The sequence below is a fragment of the Xiphophorus hellerii genome, chromosome 16 (genome assembly GCF_003331165.1).
Source record: "Xiphophorus hellerii strain 12219 chromosome 16, Xiphophorus_hellerii-4.1, whole genome shotgun sequence".
NCBI lineage: Eukaryota > Metazoa > Chordata > Actinopteri > Cyprinodontiformes > Poeciliidae > Xiphophorus > Xiphophorus hellerii.
Window position 1 is genome coordinate 23,446,540 of NC_045687.1, and position 19,442 is coordinate 23,465,981.

Genomic DNA, 19,442 nt, shown 5'->3' on the forward strand with positions numbered 1-19,442 from the left:
TTGAATTAATTTACTAACTTTTGCAAACAATCATATAAATGAAGGCTATTCTAACAATCCATTTGCTAATAATAATAATAATGAACCAAAACGAGGTCCTCATATATCGTGGTTAATTCAGATTTTTCCAGATTCAGTGCTTCAGGTTCCTTGTTTTCTGTCCGCCTGTCTTGAGTTGTGACTTCTTACCGTGAGTCGTTTGTCAGGGTTGACCTCTATCATCCCTTTCAGCAAAGCTTGGCAGTCAGGCGGTATGAAGTGGGGCATGTGGAAAACTCCACTCTTCACCTTCTCCAGAAGCTGCCGCAGGTTGTCGTGGTCAAAAGGCAAGGCACCCTGACAGGGGACAGGTTGAAAAAAAAAAGATCCGATCTGATTTACGTATCACTTTGCTGTTAGTTGTTTCTGTATGGATGTACTAGAACGTCCCGAAGCAGACTTTATTCTGGCACAGATCTCTCACTACGAATGGCAGACACATCGATCAGATGCATTTGATCAAATTATTTTGGCCGTGATGACATCAACATTTACTGCCATAAATGGAAAACAGCTTTTGGCAACCTGGCATCAATTTCTAATTGATAATAGAACTGGGACCGATGACTATGATCCAAAGTGACTCAACTGTTAGAGGAAAGCAGATATAATAGATATGATGTATGTATTTCCACACAGACAATTGTGATATTAGGAACTCAGTTGAAGGTTAACAACTTAAGCAGTTATCAAGTTAATATAAAATGGCTTTCTATTCAAAATGTATGGAAATACATGTATTTGTGGGTTTTTCTACTCTGGGACAATAAGAGCTCAGAGTAGACAGTGATTGACGGACATCAAGAGGAATTCTGGATGTAATTATTAAACAAGCAACCTAATTAGTATCCTAAACACAAAAATAAAATGTTTCACCCACCCTCCACTTGTGGAACATAGAGTAAAGTTTCATGCAAGCTAGCATGTCATGGCAAAGCTAACTATAAAAAAAGATTGGCTTCGGTTGTTTTTTTGTTTAGTCTTTTTGGTCTGTAGTGATCACTGGTGTTCCTCAGGGCTGCATTCTCAAGCCACTTTTATTTACTGTCCATGTAATCCGTCTGGTTCAGACAATGTACCATCACTTACCATACAATGCTGATGACACACTTTTAAGTAAGTATGTCTATACATAAGTCATTGTTTGGCTACAAATAAGGTTAAGCTAGGAATTAGCAAACAACCAGACTCAAAGATCCTAAAAGCTGTGGAGCCAACCAGAAATCTAAGTGTAGCTATGTAGAAACTCTATTGCAAAATTAGCCCACAGCTAATATCTTGTAATCAAGTAAATTTAAAAATGCTTGAATAAAGGGGCACCAAAAAGATGCATGCTTTTCTTTTAAGCAGGTTATTAAATGTAAGATCCATTGACTGCACTGTAGTAGAACTATCAAATGAAATGCAGGATTATCTCTCTGTATTATTGAATTTACTGTATATTTCTGTATATAAATCTGGTCTGTTTGCTTTGTAAAGAGCACTGAGACAACCTTTGTTTAGAACTGACGCCATACAGAATAAATAAAGTTAATTGAACTGAAAATGAAATAAAATCAGACAGTCGTGGCTCAACCAAAACGCTACCGAAAGACCCTTGAGCAACACCAGGAAGTTGGAAATGTCACACCAGTTTTACACCAGTTCTTTGCTTCTGAAGAGTATATAGTTAAAAATATTATTAAGCTACAAGACACGCAACGAAGCAGCAACTCCCTGAAAATTAGACAAGCAGAAAGGGTTGGCTCCTTTGAATCGAGACTGAAATTATAATTTTGGTTACCGAAGCTTTTCTAACTAATTTAAAACCTTGTTTTTGCCACTCGTCTGGATTCATTTGCTTCAGTCTTGCATTTCCTTTTTAACTATTGGGTCAGTTTTAATGTAATTCCTTCAACAGTTTCCTGCCTTATTTTGTAATTAGCCTTTTAGTCTACAGACCTGCTTCAGGAAAGCATTTTAAACTGCCCTGTGCCTGAACGGAGCTTTATAAATAAACTTGCTTCGCTTCTGCACAACATCAATCACTTAAGATTCCCCGACTGGTTTTATTCCTGTAGCAACAGTTCCTGTAGCCCTCTAACCTCTGCAGTGCGGCATTGGCTCTTGATGAAATCAATCCCCGATTAAGTAAAACGCGGCGGAGACGCTCGTCGACTCTGACTGGTACCGTCCCATCAGCCGATCCGATTGGCAGAGCTGGCACGTAGCTTTGAAAACAACTGCAATGCTACGTTTTAGCTTTGCACTGGTCAAAAATTCATCCAGTTCTTCCTCAGCTCATCGTCAGTATGTTCTAGTTGTATACAGATGTAAGGACTTTTAAAAAATGTCAAGTGGAAGATTGCGCTGGCCTTACAATCTGGTATGTCTGCCATAGCGGAATGATGACAAAATCTTTGCCAGTATAAGAAACTGTTTATTAGGATGTTCTGAACTAAACACAGGCTCACGTTTAGGTCCTACTCTTTTTTATTGTTGATATGCTGCCACTGGCTGGTGTCGTCAGGAGATATGGGATTCATTTTCATAGATACGCACTTTTGAACTGTACTTCAGATATTAAGTCATGGATTATCCTGAATATCCCTCAGGTAAATCAGGACAAAATCGAAGTTTTAGTTATTGCTACGGAGAACATGAGAGAGAAACTCACAGCCCAACTTCCAACACTCAAAATGAATCCTTCAAATCCGATCAGAAACTTTTTAACACAGCACTTTGCATTTTAGTTCTTAACTCACTGAGGCTATAGGGTGCAAATCTTTGTCTACTTTGCAGTATTTCCATGAAGTTAGACACTCAATTAAAATCACACGTGAATAAATCTGTACACACAATAAGTCATTAAAAAAACATGCCACACCACGATCCTCCAACTACTTCCTGTCGTCTTCTTCTTCTTGTTCGTGGTTTGTACCCATTTTCAACATCCACTTGTTGATCATGTGACTCATGACACGAAAAAAAGTGTTTTCATTGCAGTTTTGGGAAAGAAACCCAATTTTGATACACCTCATCCTAGCACCAAACTTTTTATTGAAATACAAGTTTTTTTGAAATTTGCATGTTTCCAGTAAGCAAATTTATTTTCTAAATGTCAAATTGTGCAATTATATGGTCAATGGAAATGCAGAAAATGTGCTGAGGAGAAGGAAACTTAATGCAATGTGTGAGAGGAACAAGTTTGAGAACAGAGAACAAGCTTGTGAGCAGCAGGATCTGACAACGAATAGTTGAAATAGTTGGTGGCTTTAATGCAGGGAAGGTGATTAATGGCGTGTGGGGTGTGTGATGACGAGGAACAGTGGGAATATCACAAATTTAAAAAAAAAGGAAATATTAAAAAAAAATTAAACTCAAACCCCAGGCGATCATGACACTAAATAGAAGATTGTTTAAAAACTGAAGAATGAACAACATGCAGAGTTCCAAGACTTTTTTTCTAATCAGTTTAAAAAAATACCACGAGAAACTGTAATTTAAAAATCCAACATCTTAAGAAAAAAAAATAAAATGACTCCTTACCACAAGCAGAGCAAAGAGAATAACTCCACAGCTCCAAACATCAGCCCTGCGACCATCGTACCTCTCTCCCTGAAACACACAGCGGAGCAGCAATAAACAACCAAACACACACACTCACACACACACGCCTTCAGAAAATACACACGAGGAGAAAAATTACTTACCCTAATGACCTCTGGGCAAGCATAATGAGGAGACCTATGAGGAGAGAACAGGAAAAAATGTCTCAACAGTTGCCTTCACAGTGTTAGTGTAAAACAGGACAACACAACAACAGAAAACCAAACGTTAAGGCAGAAATTTCTTCCTAACTTTAGGTCTTAGATCCTCATTTCTTCTGATGCATGGACGGTTTCACAACTTTAAGCTCTTAATAAACAATACAAGTGATTATGTCACTTCTCCTGTTAGAGAGGTGAGACACGTTCAAAGATATTCCAAAATTACTATGTGAAAACTTTGGCTTTTTGGCTTCAGGAAATAATTTTAAAAAACAAACAAACAAAAAAAATCATCTCATTGTTATTGATAGAATTCAAGTGGGAAAAATATCAATGGAATAAGCCTGAAATTTGCTCATCTAAACCAAATACACAAGCGCAGAGCTGATCTGTTAGCTGCTATATGTTGGAGTCTGTCAGATGAAACATTGTTTTCGTGAGTGAAGAATTAAAACCTGAGGAAGTGAAATAAATCTCTCAGCGGAAAGTGTTTAGGTTCATCATTTTTAGAATATTTCCTAATCAAACGATTCCTTATTTTTCCCTTTGATTTGAAAAAAAAAAAAATACAAATAAATAAATAAACATAAAAGAAAGATCCGAGTGTTAAACAGAAACCAGCCATTTCTGCTTACCCACAGCTGGTCTCCAGCAGACTGTCCCCAACTTGAAGTGAGGCCATGCCAAAGTCTGCTATCCTAATGTTGTTCTTCTCATCCAGGAGAAGATTCTCTGGCTTCAGGTCTCTGTGACTAAAAACACACAGAAAAAAAAATAACATTATGTGACATCGTATGTCGTAAGATTACACACATTTGAGCTCATAAAAGCGCCTTTGGCTCTCAAAAGCTATACTAAGCATGTTCTAATTAACATATAAAACCAGTTCCTACTTGAATTGAACTATACACATTTATAGCTACTACTGATGATAAAGGCGAAAATTGTTTACATAAAATAAATAAACAAATGCCAATAAAATCCGTATGAATGCTTAAGTTACGCATACAGGATAAATTAACAAAACACATACATTAAAAAACGAATAGCAAATGAATAAATATCATAAGTTAAGATGCATAGGCGTATGTAAAAATAAAAGTTATTAAACAAAAAATACTAGACATTTACATCTTTGAAGTAAAAGCAGATTTCCTTTTGATTGTGTCATATCTCCTATAAACTGCATGTAAAAACATATTGACCGTAAAACATATTAAATATAAGAAACCAGTTAAAAAAGAAAAGAAACACAATATTACTTATTGACTATTACATGTTTCCACCTAGTTCAGTCAGATGTTAGGAAAATAAAGCATTTTCTTAAAATGCTTTGTGCTCAAAAAATGACAAAGAATTCCTTCTGAAAATTGCTTTGTCATTATGATTATTACAATATATCTATTATGATGTATGTTTCTGAAAATAATTGTACTCTTGTCTGTTTCCAGGAATGACTTGGAAATGAGCTAAAAATAGATGTTGCTATTTTCTGTTTCAGTGTTCATGTGGCTCAGATCACATGTGGTGTTCCTCAAGGCTGTGTTCTTAGTCCTATTATATTCAATATCTACATGTCCCCCCCCCCAGCTTAAACTAGAGGATGTTTCAATAGTACTACAGTTATGCTGATGGCACACAATATTTCATCAGCATACTTATTAACGTCATTGTTAATGACTTGCAGCTACTTTAATTAGAGTTTTATCAATCGAGCTTTTTACAGACCATATGGAATGACTATGGCAGAAATCGAGGGCGGAGATGATTTGTCTGAAGAATTTCCGGGCCTCTTTGGGAGTCAGCCTGCCTTTCTTCACCAAGTAGTCAAACAACTCTCCACCAGATACATGCTCCAACACCAGATACCTAAGAGAATAAAATTAAAACAAGGAATTGTTTTCTGCTTTCGGATGTGGTCGTTCATCTCGGTTTCAGACAGAAACACGGCAAACAATGCAGCGTTCTCTTATTTTTAGAGCGCAGTGACAATGCGGACACAAGGATACTCACAGGTATTTGTTATTTTCATAGACATCATAGAGCTTCAGAACATGAGGGTGCTCTATTAGTTTAAGAATAGCTATCTCTCTCTCCACCTGCACAGAAGGAGGGAGGGAGAGATATGGAGAAAGGTTAGGAGAGAAAAGAGAAGGTTACAAATGATGGAGATGGAAATGTCAGGCGGGAGAGAGAGGTAAACCTGGTGTACCGTGAGACTTAAAGAGCAGAGAAGCAAGTCTTCAGAGGAGGTAAGGTGAAATGCAGAGCACTCCGATGCTGAATAGTCTTTAGTTAGTTCAGTAAATTTAAAACAGAGATAATTAGTGATAAGCAGTGGGGTGAGCATGAAGCTGAGACTTGTAGAGCCAATGCCAGGGTTCACAACTGATACAGAACCCCAACCGACCCAATGCTGCTGTACGTACCCTGTGCAATTCCTCTGAATAACTCTACCAGTGGTTTTAGTGCTTTGGCACATAAGTCTTTCTCTATAATATTTCACAAACACAAAGAAAATGGATCTTCGAAATTTCCTCACTAAAAAGACCTGGTTTGTCTTAGTCTGGTAGAAACCATCTGCCATCTGTTTTACGCTTTGCTTCGTCCCGAGGGTTTGGATCCTCGACTATTGAGAAACTTTTGCTCACTGGAGCAAAAGTGAGCGATTGTGTGATCTGATTTCACCCAATCGCCAACATTTTATATGTAATGCATCAGCCCTATGAAGTTTACCGGAAATTGCGTGTGCCATTAACGACGAAGTGCGCGGCGGGTGAAGGCGTGCAGGTGGAGCGGAGACTCATGCTGATACACGGAACGCAGCGGGCTGCGCTAGCTGATGCTGTGTGTAGCTTTACAGACTAACCAGAAATGAACTTTCCTACCACGGCACTCGCAACAAATGGGGCGGTGAAGCGCACCGTGGTGTGTACAGCTGGGATGTGTGTTTCTGTGTGTGAACAAGATGCCAAATCCCGTTGCTAACATGCACACAAAAGCTTTAAATGTTTTGCAAAGTGAGAGATCATCTATTAAATTGGCTGAAGATGAACACATAAACTGAAGCATAGACATCTTTTAGAAGTGTCTTTGTGAGCTTGCAGATTTCTTATTAAATTGAACATAGCTTCAGATTTTTGTATCATTTTTGTCCAGGTTAACTTAAAAAGTGAGCTATTATTGTTACAGGTTCATTTTTTTAAGCTACAGTAAAGTAATTGCAGGGATGCAAAAATTTGGGCCAATATTAACTTCCGATATTAATACTCCTGTTATGGCAGTTGCTTACCAATATTTTACTTCAACAACATTTTTCATTCACTGACTCATTTAATTGTCAGAATAATCAATTGATTGCCTGCTTACTAAAATAATAGTTTACAACAGCCTTTCTAAAAATATTGAAGCATAAAATCCAAAAACCAGTCGTATTTTCTTAATCTGAATTGTTGAGGTTACCAATATGCCCGGAAAATGTATTTTTACAGGAAACAAACATTTCTCAGTGTAAGACGACGTTTGTCTCACTGAATAAATGTACTTCCATGATGTGGAAGTAGATGGTACATTTATTTTAAGGCGTTTGACTCAACTTTCTTTTTCAGGGGTGAGCCTGAACATGTGGGGTATTGTGTAGAAGTTAATGCTTACCTGTCCTGGTAAAAATGATTTTTGGCATTATGGTTTTGTCTCAGTTTTTCACTGTTTCACCTCTTGACCCCTACAGACCTCTGCTCTCCAGCTCCTCATCGTCGCCTTCCTCCTGCCCTCGGCTCTGAACTCTCCTCCTCCACATCTCAAAAGGAGCCTTGTTACATCACTCCTATTAATAAGACACTCCTCTGTTAAGTCTACTTATAACGCCGGATCAAATTTTCCTTATAAAATCAGTTTAAGCATGTTTCTCTTCGTATCTTACAGATTCTACCGAGGTTGCGTTACCAGGTTTTTGGGGCATTTAACAGGAAAAAGTAGGTCACCTTTGCTTATCATTTCTGGACATTCTAAAGAAAATTGAATGAGAAGAATAGGTTACTTTTCAAAATAAGAACATTGACCTAACTCCTGCCAGGTCAATGTGTTTGGTGGTGTTTGCTTAGACTTCTTAATGGGTTCTGAATTTATTCTGCATGGTGGAATTATTTAGCTGAAATTGGTGTGAACTGAACTCCACTGATAAACTGTAGCTCTGATATTATTGATAATATTGATGACCCTAGTAGTCCCACTAAACTCCACTTTAGTAAATATCAACTCTAACTCGGAAGTACTCAGAAAATATCCATATCCCGATGTGGACAGCAAACCTTAACTCTCAAAAGAGCGCAATTATTTCAAAGTTTTGACAAATATTCACACTAACTGTTTTGAATGACTGATTTCGCTCCTAAAGCCAGTCATTTATGGCGTTAGCACAGGCAGCTGTCTGTGACATGTCCTGAAAGAGTCTGCCTCAGAGGAGAACACGAGGCCCATCATTGATTTTCGCTCCACACTCAGGGATTGGGTATTGAACACTAATGCTCCCTGTCCTTTAAATAGGCTCCATGGGGCCTGAGCCACAGTGTGAAATACAGGGCAGAGGAAAAGTGTTCATTCCTCTTTCAACCTTTTTACTTTTTGTTACATTACAAATGCAATACAGAGTATTTCGCTTGAATTGTATGTGCTTATCTGGTTTTCTCATGTCTCATTCTAAGCAGTAAGCTCAACCTGAGTTATCTCTGTAGCCATGACGCTATAGGCTCAGGCTACTGGAGGGCAAACTGACCACTTGTCCTCACTTTCTTCTTCTGCTACTCTCCAATTTTGCATTAACTGATGTTATTCCAACTGTTATACTTTTGTCTTCTCTCCATAGAGGCAAACCCTTCTATGGAGATTTAGATTAAATCCAAACAGAAGGTCAGGCTCTATGGAAGCTAAATCTCTGGCTTCCATAGGAGCTAGATTTAGCTAGCTCCTATGGAAGCTAGCTAAATCTCTGGCTTCCATAGGGTCTGACGTTCTATTTGGCATTATGTTGTGTTTGACACTCCACCTTCTCTGCCTGCAGCCACAGCAAAGATGCCGGGGCCGAGCAGAAGTTTTATTTCATTCCACTTTGTCTGCAGCAGCTCTCATCAGTTAGCAGACTGAAATCGCTCCAATTGTTCAGCGCAGAGAGGCAGTGCCCTCACACTCAGCGGCCTCAAGACGCACCGGCAGGCTTTTTACTGACACAAAATAACTAACCACTCCTGTTGCCGCTTCTGCAGAGCAACAAGACAGACACCAACACACGTGAACACATCAGTCGGAGGCCCAAACAGAACCGGGCGCCGTACCTTCATTAGAACCGACTCGGAGAGCTTCTCTCTGTTCACGATCTTTATGGCCACCTTCTGCCCGGTTATGCAGTGGACACCCAGCTTCACCAGGCCTGAGAGGCAGACAGAGGGGGAGCAGGAAGGAAGCAAAATGTCATGAATAATTCAGAAATTTTTACTTTTTTTTTTCTGACAGTGTCAGAAACGCTGCTCAAATAAAAGCCACTCATTCAGGAGGACTTTCTCCACATGTGTCATTAAAATGAATCCGGTTGGCATCTATGTATATAACTCATAACTGGGACTGCCACTAACAATTATTTTATTAATCAATTCTGATGATTAATTGATTGATCTGAGAAAAAATTTGAAAAATTCCACAGATTTTTCATTTAGCTATTTAAGCCTTTTTTATGCAGAGGTTTGAAATGCGTTAAGAGATGCAAAAACTTTTAAATTCTTTTTTAAAATAAAAAAATAAACATTTCATTGCCTAAAATGCAACCATTCTTTTGGTGAACGCTTGATCATTTGTAGCAAAGGATGAATCAACGTGTAAATCTCTGCTTGACTTAACATTGATACGTTTTTTTAAACAGCAAATGCGCCAAAGGTAACTTCCAACAGGTTGTGTTGACAACAACGGTCGTATGGAAGTTGGTGCCCCTAAAAAAGACTCAAAGTTATTTTCTGTAGCAGTTAGGTGTTGAAAAATGAAGTCAGCTGGAGCGCAGAGATAAAAAACAAAGCTATTCAAAAGAATACTATCAAAAAAAGATAACAGCTAACAGGAAATAGTAAAATTGTGCTGTGTGATCTTGTAATCCTTTGTAAAATTTTTGTGGACCATGATGGACTTACAAATTGTTGGCTGCCTTATGGCAGGATCTACGTCCTCTGGGAAAACACACAGAGACAGAGGAAGTTATGCTAACTGTGCTAATCTCTACCACGCGATTTAAAAATCTCTGAACGCTAAAAATATCAACGCTGTAACAAATCACTTTTGTTTTTATATGTAGACATGTATAAAAAGCAGGAAGCGGACTATAGCGCAGGGCATTATGGGTAAATACAGCCAAAACAAATGTACGTAACTAACGCCAGCGGGAGAAACAGCTCATGGTCTTTTGCCAAAGACAAAAGACAAAATCCAACAACCGCTAAAATCTGACGCCACTCCATTTTTGTTTACATTTTGTGAAGAAGGAAGTTGCTCTGAGTGTCTTCAGAGGTTTTCATGTTGTGTCCTTCAGTGGTTCTTGATGCAGCGCCCCCCACAGGTGAGTAGGAGGACAGGTTGCTCAAAAGGTTTGGTTCATTTGCAGTGAGAAATGTTGGATTTCAATCGAACAGATCAATTCAGGTCTTTAATCACATTTACAATGAACAATTTTATTAAATAAATGTTAGGGACACTTGCTGTGCTATATAAATTGAGATGATCTTGTTATTTTCAAATGTTCGGTTGGATTCAAAACTACTTCCTCTATCAATGAACACACAGCAGTTTTTCTTTCCTCGTTTATGCATTGTAGTCCTCGGAAATTTTAGTCAACGCCAGAATCAGACTGACTCAAAAGATAATCGTCAACTGGTATCAGCCTGTAGCAGCCTTCTCGTTGCATCCCTATTTGATACAGTTAATAAACACAAATCAAATTGGAGATTTTTATGAAAACATTAACTTGGAAATTGGCCTCAAAATGGTTTGTGAACAAAGAATCAAATTATGTCTTTAACACTTGCATTGAGTCTGACTGTAAATGGGCCCCTAGATACATATCTGCCCAGGGCCTCACATAGCGTCTCACCGCCTCTGATTTTAGTTGTGTGGGTGAATTTAAATTGGGCCCTACCTGTCTGTCCCTTCCCGAGGGTCTTCTCCAGCCGGTAAGGCCCCACGTACTGGCTGGACTGGCCCACAGTGATCTCTTTGCTGCTCATTCTTGCCAAAAGTCGACTTTACGCCCCCGCGAGACTGTACGGCAGATCCAGATCACGTGCGCACCGCCGCAACGCGCGTCGCACGCGCGCGCGAGGAAAAAAAAGAAAAAAAAAAGACTAAACTGGTCGTGATCCGAAGCTGGGGACGAGGTGTGTGTGTGTGTGTGTGTGTAGGGGGGGGGCTCCTGCAGGCTACTCCCTTCAACTTGTCATGCGGTCGGATCCAGAAGCAGTTCCCTTTCAGCGCCGCGCGGAATGCAGCATCATCCACATGGAGAGGTGGGAAGAGATGACGTGTGCATCCAGCTAATAGTTGGCCAAAGTGGAGCAGGAAAGGAGAAGCTCATGCAGGGAGCTGGACAGGAAAGGCTACTTTAGCCTCAGATTGATTTCTGTTAAGAGTACAGTCTCAAATAACCCGAGTCAGAACGGCCTGATTGGATCCATCCCGAGGATCGATATCAGGGACCCCCTGTCCTCACTGCTGCTGCCGCCGTCTAAACATGTTCCCTTAGTCCTCCTAACGTCACACATGTCCCGGCTCCTGTCCCGTCAAAACCGCGGGGCCTCGTCTGTCTGCTGTCGTCCAGATTATAATCTGCTATCACTAAGGCATGAGCAAGAAGAATGGGTTTTCCAATATCCGGTGCACACTTCGGCTCACCCCCTCCCTGACCCTGCATCAGGAAACAGAGGAAGAGGAGGGTGAGCGTTCAGAAGAAAAAAAAAAAAAAAAAAAAGACAGCCTCCGGGAAGGCCGAGGCAGACAGGCGATGCGCCCCCGGGTTCGGGACGGCTGCGGCGGGGAGGGGCTCGCGCCCTGTGCCGGTGCTGCTGGAGGTGGATCAGAACTCGGTCCGACGGTTGAGCTCGTTTCTAGAAACAACAAGCATCCTCAGCTGGCGACTCCCCAGCGCTCCCCCCCTCCCTGCTTCCTCCCTCCCTGGACGGCTGTGCTCATGATGTTACCGCATCTCCTCCCTCATCAGCCGGCGCAGATGATGCACAAACAACTAAACCAGGCCGGCTTTCTGCTCCTGAAGACGGACACAATCCACAGGAGCTGCGCTTCGCTGTCGGGATGTCCCTGTCCTGCTGCAGACTGGTACCGCTGCTGCTGCCGACCCTCCAGCCGGTTCCCCCTCTCTCTTTACACTCCTCTACCTCTTCGTTCTCTCCAGCTTCCTGCTCTCCATCGGTCAGCATCAGCATCCGGGTTCCGCTGATGCGGCCCCACCCTGCTCCCTTTCTGAAATGCAACTTCCAGTTTTTCACCCGCCGCAGCCACAAAAGACAAAATATCTATTAATCTCAACCGGAAGGTCAGAATCAAAGTCACGGGAAATTACAAAACAAAGGTTTTGAGAGAGAAGACAGAAGGAGATTTTATTTAGTTAACCAGTGGCGGTCCTTGCATGAAGAGCGTCGTGGGCGAAACACTTACCCACTTCCTGTGGGACGCCCAATCTGGTTATTTCTGCTTAGAAATGAAAAAAAAAAAAAAAAACTTACAAATGTTCACACATAGGCAGATAAATAACAACAAGTGTTTAGGTGATACAAAGAAGGAAAAAAATGACATTTACGAGAATAAAGTCATAATATTATGAGAATAAATTCATATATTACTGCAAGAGTGAAGTTATAATTATATGGAAAAACTCATATGAGAATAAAATCATACTACAAGAATAAAATCGTAATATGGGAATAAACTTCCCATAAAATTATAAGAATATAAAGTCAGAATATTCTGACTTTAATGTCGTTATTTATTACTTTGTTGTGATAGATAGATAGATAGATAGATAGATAGATAGATAGATAGATAGATAGATAGATAGATAGATAGATAGATAGATAGATAGATAGATAGATAGATAGATAGATAGATTGATTGATTTCCTGGTGTTTTGCTGCATCAGCCTCCGTTTTAAAGCCACAGCTCTAAGAAACGCAGCATCTTACTGTGGTAAGAAGATAAAACAGCTTTTGGAGGATTACTGAAAAGAGGTTTTAGGAGTGTACAGTGTGATATTAAGCATAAAGGATTAAAAAAAAACTTTAATATTTTGTAAGAATCACACAAATCTGACATTTTCGGGGCTTGGAAACCTTGAACTTTACTGGACGTGTGGAACTTTGGCATAATAAAAGAACATGAAAACTGAGGAAGGTAATCATAATCACAAATATAATATTGTAATTAAAGAAAAAAAAAAAGAGAAAACAATTGGTTTGACAGTCAAACAAGTGGTTATTATGGTGTGCCAGATGGCTGGCTCTCTTGTTCAGACTGAAGATTTTACAAATATGCGGCTTAGTTGCGCAGTCTAATGGAGAAAAGCTATTACGTTAATATTTATTTTCTCTTTTTAGGAACAGTATTAAAGCCCCAGTTTAGTTATCAGAAGGATTAGACCGCCTGGACGGAATCTGTGTTCAGTGTGCGAAAAATAGTCTGCATGTGATTAATTCTTCTTCAATTAATAGTAAAACTGAAAATAAATAAATTTAAAAATCCGATATTGTTAACAAGCTAACAGGCTAACCCGGGCTACCGGCTGCGTCCGCTTTTCAGACATTACAAATCTGTGTGTGTGACCAGGCTCCACATTGTGATAGCTGCATGATGTTGATTCCTAAAGCTTAATCCACGTTAATCTTAATCTCTGGATGTGGTCAGGTTGATGCATGCAGCTCAGATTATCCATCGGTGCCGTGTGTTGTCGCGTGTGTGTGTGTGTGTGGGGGTGGGTGTGTGTGTGTGGGGATGTGTGTGTGTGTGTAAGCGCACAAACGTCCCTCTGTCTCTGACCCGCTGAGGCAGCATCGTGAATAATAATAAAACAAATAATAATAATCTGAATTCCTCAGTTTCTGCAACTGGAAATTAAATCAAACCACAACAAAGGAGTCGATGGTTAGTGATTTGCTGGGCGATTAGCGCCATTTTTTATTTCTGTTTTTGTTGTTGCTCATAAACAGATTCCTAAAAATTGTTCATGCTCTTTCACTTGATCAAGTTGCAAACAGACGTTTCTGTGTTTCACGATAAAAATCTCAAAAGTGTGGCCTTCCATGTCTACTCAGACTCCTTTGTTCTGATAAGGGCCAGTCAAAATGGTGGAATGGTCCAGTCAAAGTCCAAACCTAAATCTGTTTGAGAATTTGGGTCAAGATTTGGCGCCGAAATTTTACATTTTTAGTCTTTAGACGTTCAAACTTGTGGCTATAATTTCTGCAAAATGCAGTTCTCCGAAGTATTAATCCAGATGGACCGACTATAAATGCAAGCCACACTTTTCAGATGTATGTTTGTCAAATTTAAACCATGTAGCATTTTCCTTCCACTGCTGTTTGTCCCATGCTTGTCTTGTAAAATCCCAGTAAAAGACATCAAAGTTTGTGTTTTTAGTAAAAAGTAGAAAAGTTTATTTTTTTTGCCAACCACTGAATGTCCAAAACTGACATTTTGGACATTGGACATTGGACATTGGCTTGTGGCGGCCAAGCGTTCATAGCGACGTCGCTTTTTGATCCTTCGATGTCGGCTCTTCCTATCATTGTGAAGCATAATGATATGCTTATCATTATGCTAAGATTCTAAAGGATTCTAAAGATTCCTTTAGAATCTAAAGGAGATTCTCCTTTAGAAATAAAACTTAAAAAAATACTGATAAAATCAGATGTTTACACACACTAAATAAAAAGACACATTTATTTATTTATTTAGCTGTCTGACGCAAAAGCAGACCAAATTTCTCTTGTTAATAATTCAACATGGGCAGAATTTTAAACATGTTTTCAGAGCGAAGAGTCTCTGGAATGTTCCTAACTTTATGCTTTTCACGTTTTTAAATGTCATCCCAGTAGCTCTATCCCTTCTGTTCTTTCAGAAAAGAGCTGAAATGCAGGAAATGTGGGTATTTTTCATACTTTTCCTCTGGAAGACATTCAAAGTGTATAAAGACTCCCTGTTTATATTCCTCTTTTACTGGCTATGCACTTTCCCCCATGGAATTACTGTTAGATGTAAAACCTTGTTTACTCCTGCTAATGCAAGTACATGTTTCCAACCACAAGATGGCGGTGTTACGTTTTTATTTGGTTTGATTTTTTTGTCCCTCTCATGTTATCATAAATGGAAGAAGATGCTGTTGGCAGATCTTTTCACTGCTGTTGGTGTGTTTCAGTCGGATGGGCCGGCCTCCTGAACAGAGTCTGTAACACGAACACAGACGGACACCTGATGCGTACACACTGTTTTCCGGGGTCTGTCCTCACTGAGGTCAGAACTTTGTGATGAAAAATCCAGAACAATGACAATTTTTTTATTCAAGTCAAATTATTTGGTAAAAAATTATTATGAATAATGTAAATCTCTTGACATATTTGCAGAGTTTATTTCGATTTATTTTATGATGTCACTCAACGAAGCGATGTGTTAAATTGTGATATGTTCACACGTTTTTCTGTGTTTTACTCAAATGCTTTGAATTAACTTAGAAGCTCACATGGCCAGAATTATGTCATCTGGACTGATTAAATGAGAGACAAACGAGATTTGTCACTTTGTTTTTTTTTTTACAGAACCAGGTTTTGAATGTAGATGAATCAACTGCACTGGGTGAAAATACAACGAAGGTCTTTCAGTTTACAGTTTCAAAGTGTTCAGAAAACTTGTGTAATGAAAAATGACTGGTTAAACTGAGCGGTTTTTGTCATTTTAACGTGTAGTTTGACTGACTCTCTGATGTTACGCTCTTCCCTTTGCCCTTTAGGCTCGTCTGTACAGAAATACAGTATGTCCTCCTCCCCACTGTGGAATTTTTATTTGGTATTTAACAAGAAGACATGATACAGCTGCTGTCAGGCACTCAGACTTTGTTCTGGTCTGGACTGCTCATGTTTGAGTGGCATATCGAAGTTGTTCATGCAGGTTAAAAGCTCAGTTTGAGGATGATGATGTTTAAAGTTACATCACCTGCACTGTAATGTTGGCAAGTACAATGCGGTAAATTAGAATATATTATTAAGAAAACGGTTACTTGCTCAGGTAAGTCGATCTAAGCACTTGTTTAGGTTGAGTATTACTAAAATCTAAAAAACTTAATTGAGGTTTTTGTTTGGTCATGGCCTTAATTTGAAAATTGTACAGCAGGTAGCAGGGCCGCGACGAACACTTATTTTAATTATTGATTAATCTGTTGATTAATTTGTGGATTAATCTGTTGATTATTCTAGCGATTAATTGATTAATCGGGTAAAATTTGTTCACATTTTGCGGAGTTTTCATTTAAGCCTTTTTCCATACAATATTAGAAATACATTAAAAGATGCAAGTAAAAAAATAATTCAATTCCTTTTGTAATTGTTTTGTTGCTCTTTCAGTTTTAGGCCTTTTTGATCAATCAATTGGCTAAATTGACAATTAATTCAACAATCGATTCATTCCGGTTAATTGCCTCAGCCCTAGAGAGTCACTGACATCTTCAACATGGAGGGTAAGCCATTGCTAAAGAAGAAGGGCTGTATCCCAGCATATTACTGGGAAGTTGAGTGGAAGGATGACATGTCCTTTTAAAAGTTCTTTTCTCATGTCAGACATGATCGTGGCGAATCCGATACAGAAAAACAGCTGAACTGACTAAAAATGTTTCTTTGTTTTTAAACTCAGACATAAATGTGCTGAATTAAACATTTATTTAATAACTCTGCACCAGTGCAGCTCACTAATAGCTTCACAATCTTGGTCAAACATGTTAAAGCAACACAGTTTTCATTTGTTCAGTCAGTGTAATTAGGAGTAGAACAGCTTCTCCTAATTACAATAAAGAATAATAAAGAAACTGAAACTGATAAAAAACAATAGGTTGATTATGTTGGTCAAACATGTAAAATAAACTGCAGCAAACCTTTGAGATGGTTCAGAAAGTGCACTTAGGAATTCTAAATATAATGCAAAATAAATAATAAAGCATGACATCGGTCACAGGACAAAGAATTAGACTGAATAGATGTGACGGGTATTGTGACAATGACACCAGATAGAATTTTTTTTCAATATTTGGACCGATACATATATTAATATTGGATCGGTGCGTTTCTAATGGTTACCAGGAAATACAGTTCAGTTATTTGAGTTACAAAACATCTTCAGAATTTCTGAAAAATCCAAAAGGAATCCCTCCTTCAGACGGATATTTCAATAGATACGACAGACTGGTTGATTTCTGAAGGCACATGAGATTTAGTACAGTTACGTCTTTATGTTATGAATTCATATCAGGTACATGAGTCTAACCATTTCAAAGAAATGACATACAGTTTTCCTTGACATTATAATTTATTGAAGTGGGAACCTTTACATAAAGTAACATTAGACGAGTAACTTTAGCTTCCGCTTGTGTTTTTTTTTTGGTATATTTAATAAAAATAGTTGCTTATTTTTTGCTTTTTTGTACACTTTGCTACATGTACACACTAGATTTAACAAACACCTCCACAGTTATGTGAATGAAGGAAGCATGTGGACAAACGACTGTCCAGTTTGACCCTCTGGGACAGCCGATGACAGCTGCTAGGTCTCGGGTGAGCTTGTCAGAATCTGATCCCTCGGCTCTTTCTTAGCGAGGCTGAAGACCTTTCAGCACTGACACAATATAGAACGGCTTGTATTGAGATGCTTGACATTAACTTTAATGAGACCCCTTTCATAATACAACTATAACAGTTGTAACTCTTGTGTGAGGTCAGACGTTGACGATGGACGAGAAGGCCTGGCTAAAGGCAAGGTGGGGCGAGTTGATCTGTGTCGCACGTTTCACGTACAAGACGATTCCAGGAAAAATCAAGGGTAAGAGACTAAAAACGGGGGCTTAACTTAAACATGATAAAACAAATGAAATGTGCATCAACTTTTTTTTTTTTGACCATTTACATCACAAAATAAAATGCAAAAAAGTCACCCACATACTTCATTCGTTGCAGCAACGTTGACATTTCTCGTCAGCCGGTCCGCTTCATCTGTCCGGTTTTCGTTTTGCCAGGAGGCGTAACGACCTTATGAGGGAAGAAATTAGCTAACAAACACCGGAACATCTAGCATCAGAGAAAATCAAAAATAAAAAAGTTCTTCCTCCTAACATTTTATATATGTGAGAATGATCTTTTTAATTATTATTAATTTAGTGCAAGTATATTACAAAAACCTAGAGTAAAGACTTCTGAACAAAAACGAAGTAAAAATGAAGTTATGTGCATTTGTATGATTCTTCACAATCTGACTACAAAGACTGCCGATCGGTTGACATTCCCTGGATGGAAATTGCAACGTTGTTGTCCGTGGTCTAATAAAACGTGAGGAGAACCTATGGATTAGGTTTCATACTACCTAATCCTTTAGGTAGTATGAAAGCGCTGTACGAAAACGAACAGTCCGCAACCACATGACTCAGAGTCGACTTTTCTGCTTTGATCAAGTATGTAGAGTCTCTGCTGTAACTCGTCCTGAATGTGTTCTTGCCAGGCTGCGTCTAAAGCAGTGGTTCCCAAAGTGGGTCCTGGAGGGCCGGCATCCTGCATGTTTTAGTTCTGTCCCTGGTTTAACGCACCTGGATCTAATGATGGCTCGTTAGAAGGCCTAAGAAGAACATTGACTAACACTGACACTTCTTCTATTCAGGCCTAAGAAGAAGTGTTCTTCTTAGGCCTGAATAGGTTGTTACAACCACCAGGGAGAGAACTAAAACAGCAATCAATCAATCAATCAAATTTTATTTGTATAGCACATTTCAGCAGCAAGGCATTTCAAAGTGCTTTACATCATTACAAACACAGAAACACAATGCAATATAGAATCAATCATTAAGTCAAGTTCCATCAATAAATTTGTAATTGATTACATTTCAAATACAATTCTAAACAGGTGGGTTTTTAGTTGAGATTTAAAAGAAGTCAGTGTTTCAGCTGTTTTACAGTTTTCTGGAAGTTTGTTCCAAATTTGTGGTGCATAGATGCTGAAAGCTGCTTCTCCTCGTTTGGTTCTGGTTCTGGGGATGCGTGCAGGATGCCGGCCCTCCAAGACCCACTTTGGGCACCCCTGTTCTAAAGGTTTAAGGTTCTCTGCAGGACGGTCACCAAACATTTGGTTTGTGTACTGGACAAAGTTTGAGGTATCCTCAACTGTCCTCAAATCCTCAAAATGTTCCTACAGAGCTGGAAATTAAAAACTTGCAATCGACTTGTCGCTGTATGCTGCGGCATCGCAAACGGACAAAATGGCGCACCGAACCACGTCAACACCCGACGCCGTACCGCTCAGTGGAAACGTGGCGTTCACATCCTACAATAGAGGCATAACCCCCCCCCCCCAAAAAACCAAGAGCATCAG

General features: G+C 39.2%; 1 protein-coding gene across 4 annotated transcripts in view; it reads right to left on the minus strand.

The window, feature by feature from the left end:
- Positions 1 to 14,630, minus strand: part of LOC116735628 (serine/threonine-protein kinase BRSK2-like) — a 36,347-nt gene extending 21,717 nt beyond the window's left edge. For 3 of the 4 annotated variants that reach the window (XM_032587641.1, XM_032587642.1, XM_032587640.1), the window contains exons 1-8: positions 10,960 to 14,630; positions 9,119 to 9,213; positions 5,802 to 5,887; positions 5,517 to 5,657; positions 4,424 to 4,540; positions 3,732 to 3,765; positions 3,568 to 3,636; positions 190 to 336 (exon numbers count right to left, since the gene is read on the minus strand). In XM_032587641.1, the coding sequence (XP_032443532.1) occupies positions 190 to 336; positions 3,568 to 3,636; positions 3,732 to 3,765; positions 4,424 to 4,540; positions 5,517 to 5,657; positions 5,802 to 5,887; positions 9,119 to 9,213; positions 10,960 to 11,047 (777 nt within the window). In that variant the 5' untranslated portion in view covers positions 11,048 to 14,630. Of the gene's footprint in view, positions 1 to 189; positions 337 to 3,567; positions 3,637 to 3,731; positions 3,766 to 4,423; positions 4,541 to 5,516; positions 5,658 to 5,801; positions 5,888 to 9,118; positions 9,214 to 10,959 lie in introns of those variants that run through there. The other variant, XM_032587643.1, reaches the window with a different exon arrangement.
- Between the last annotated feature and the right edge of the window lie 4,812 nt (positions 14,631 to 19,442).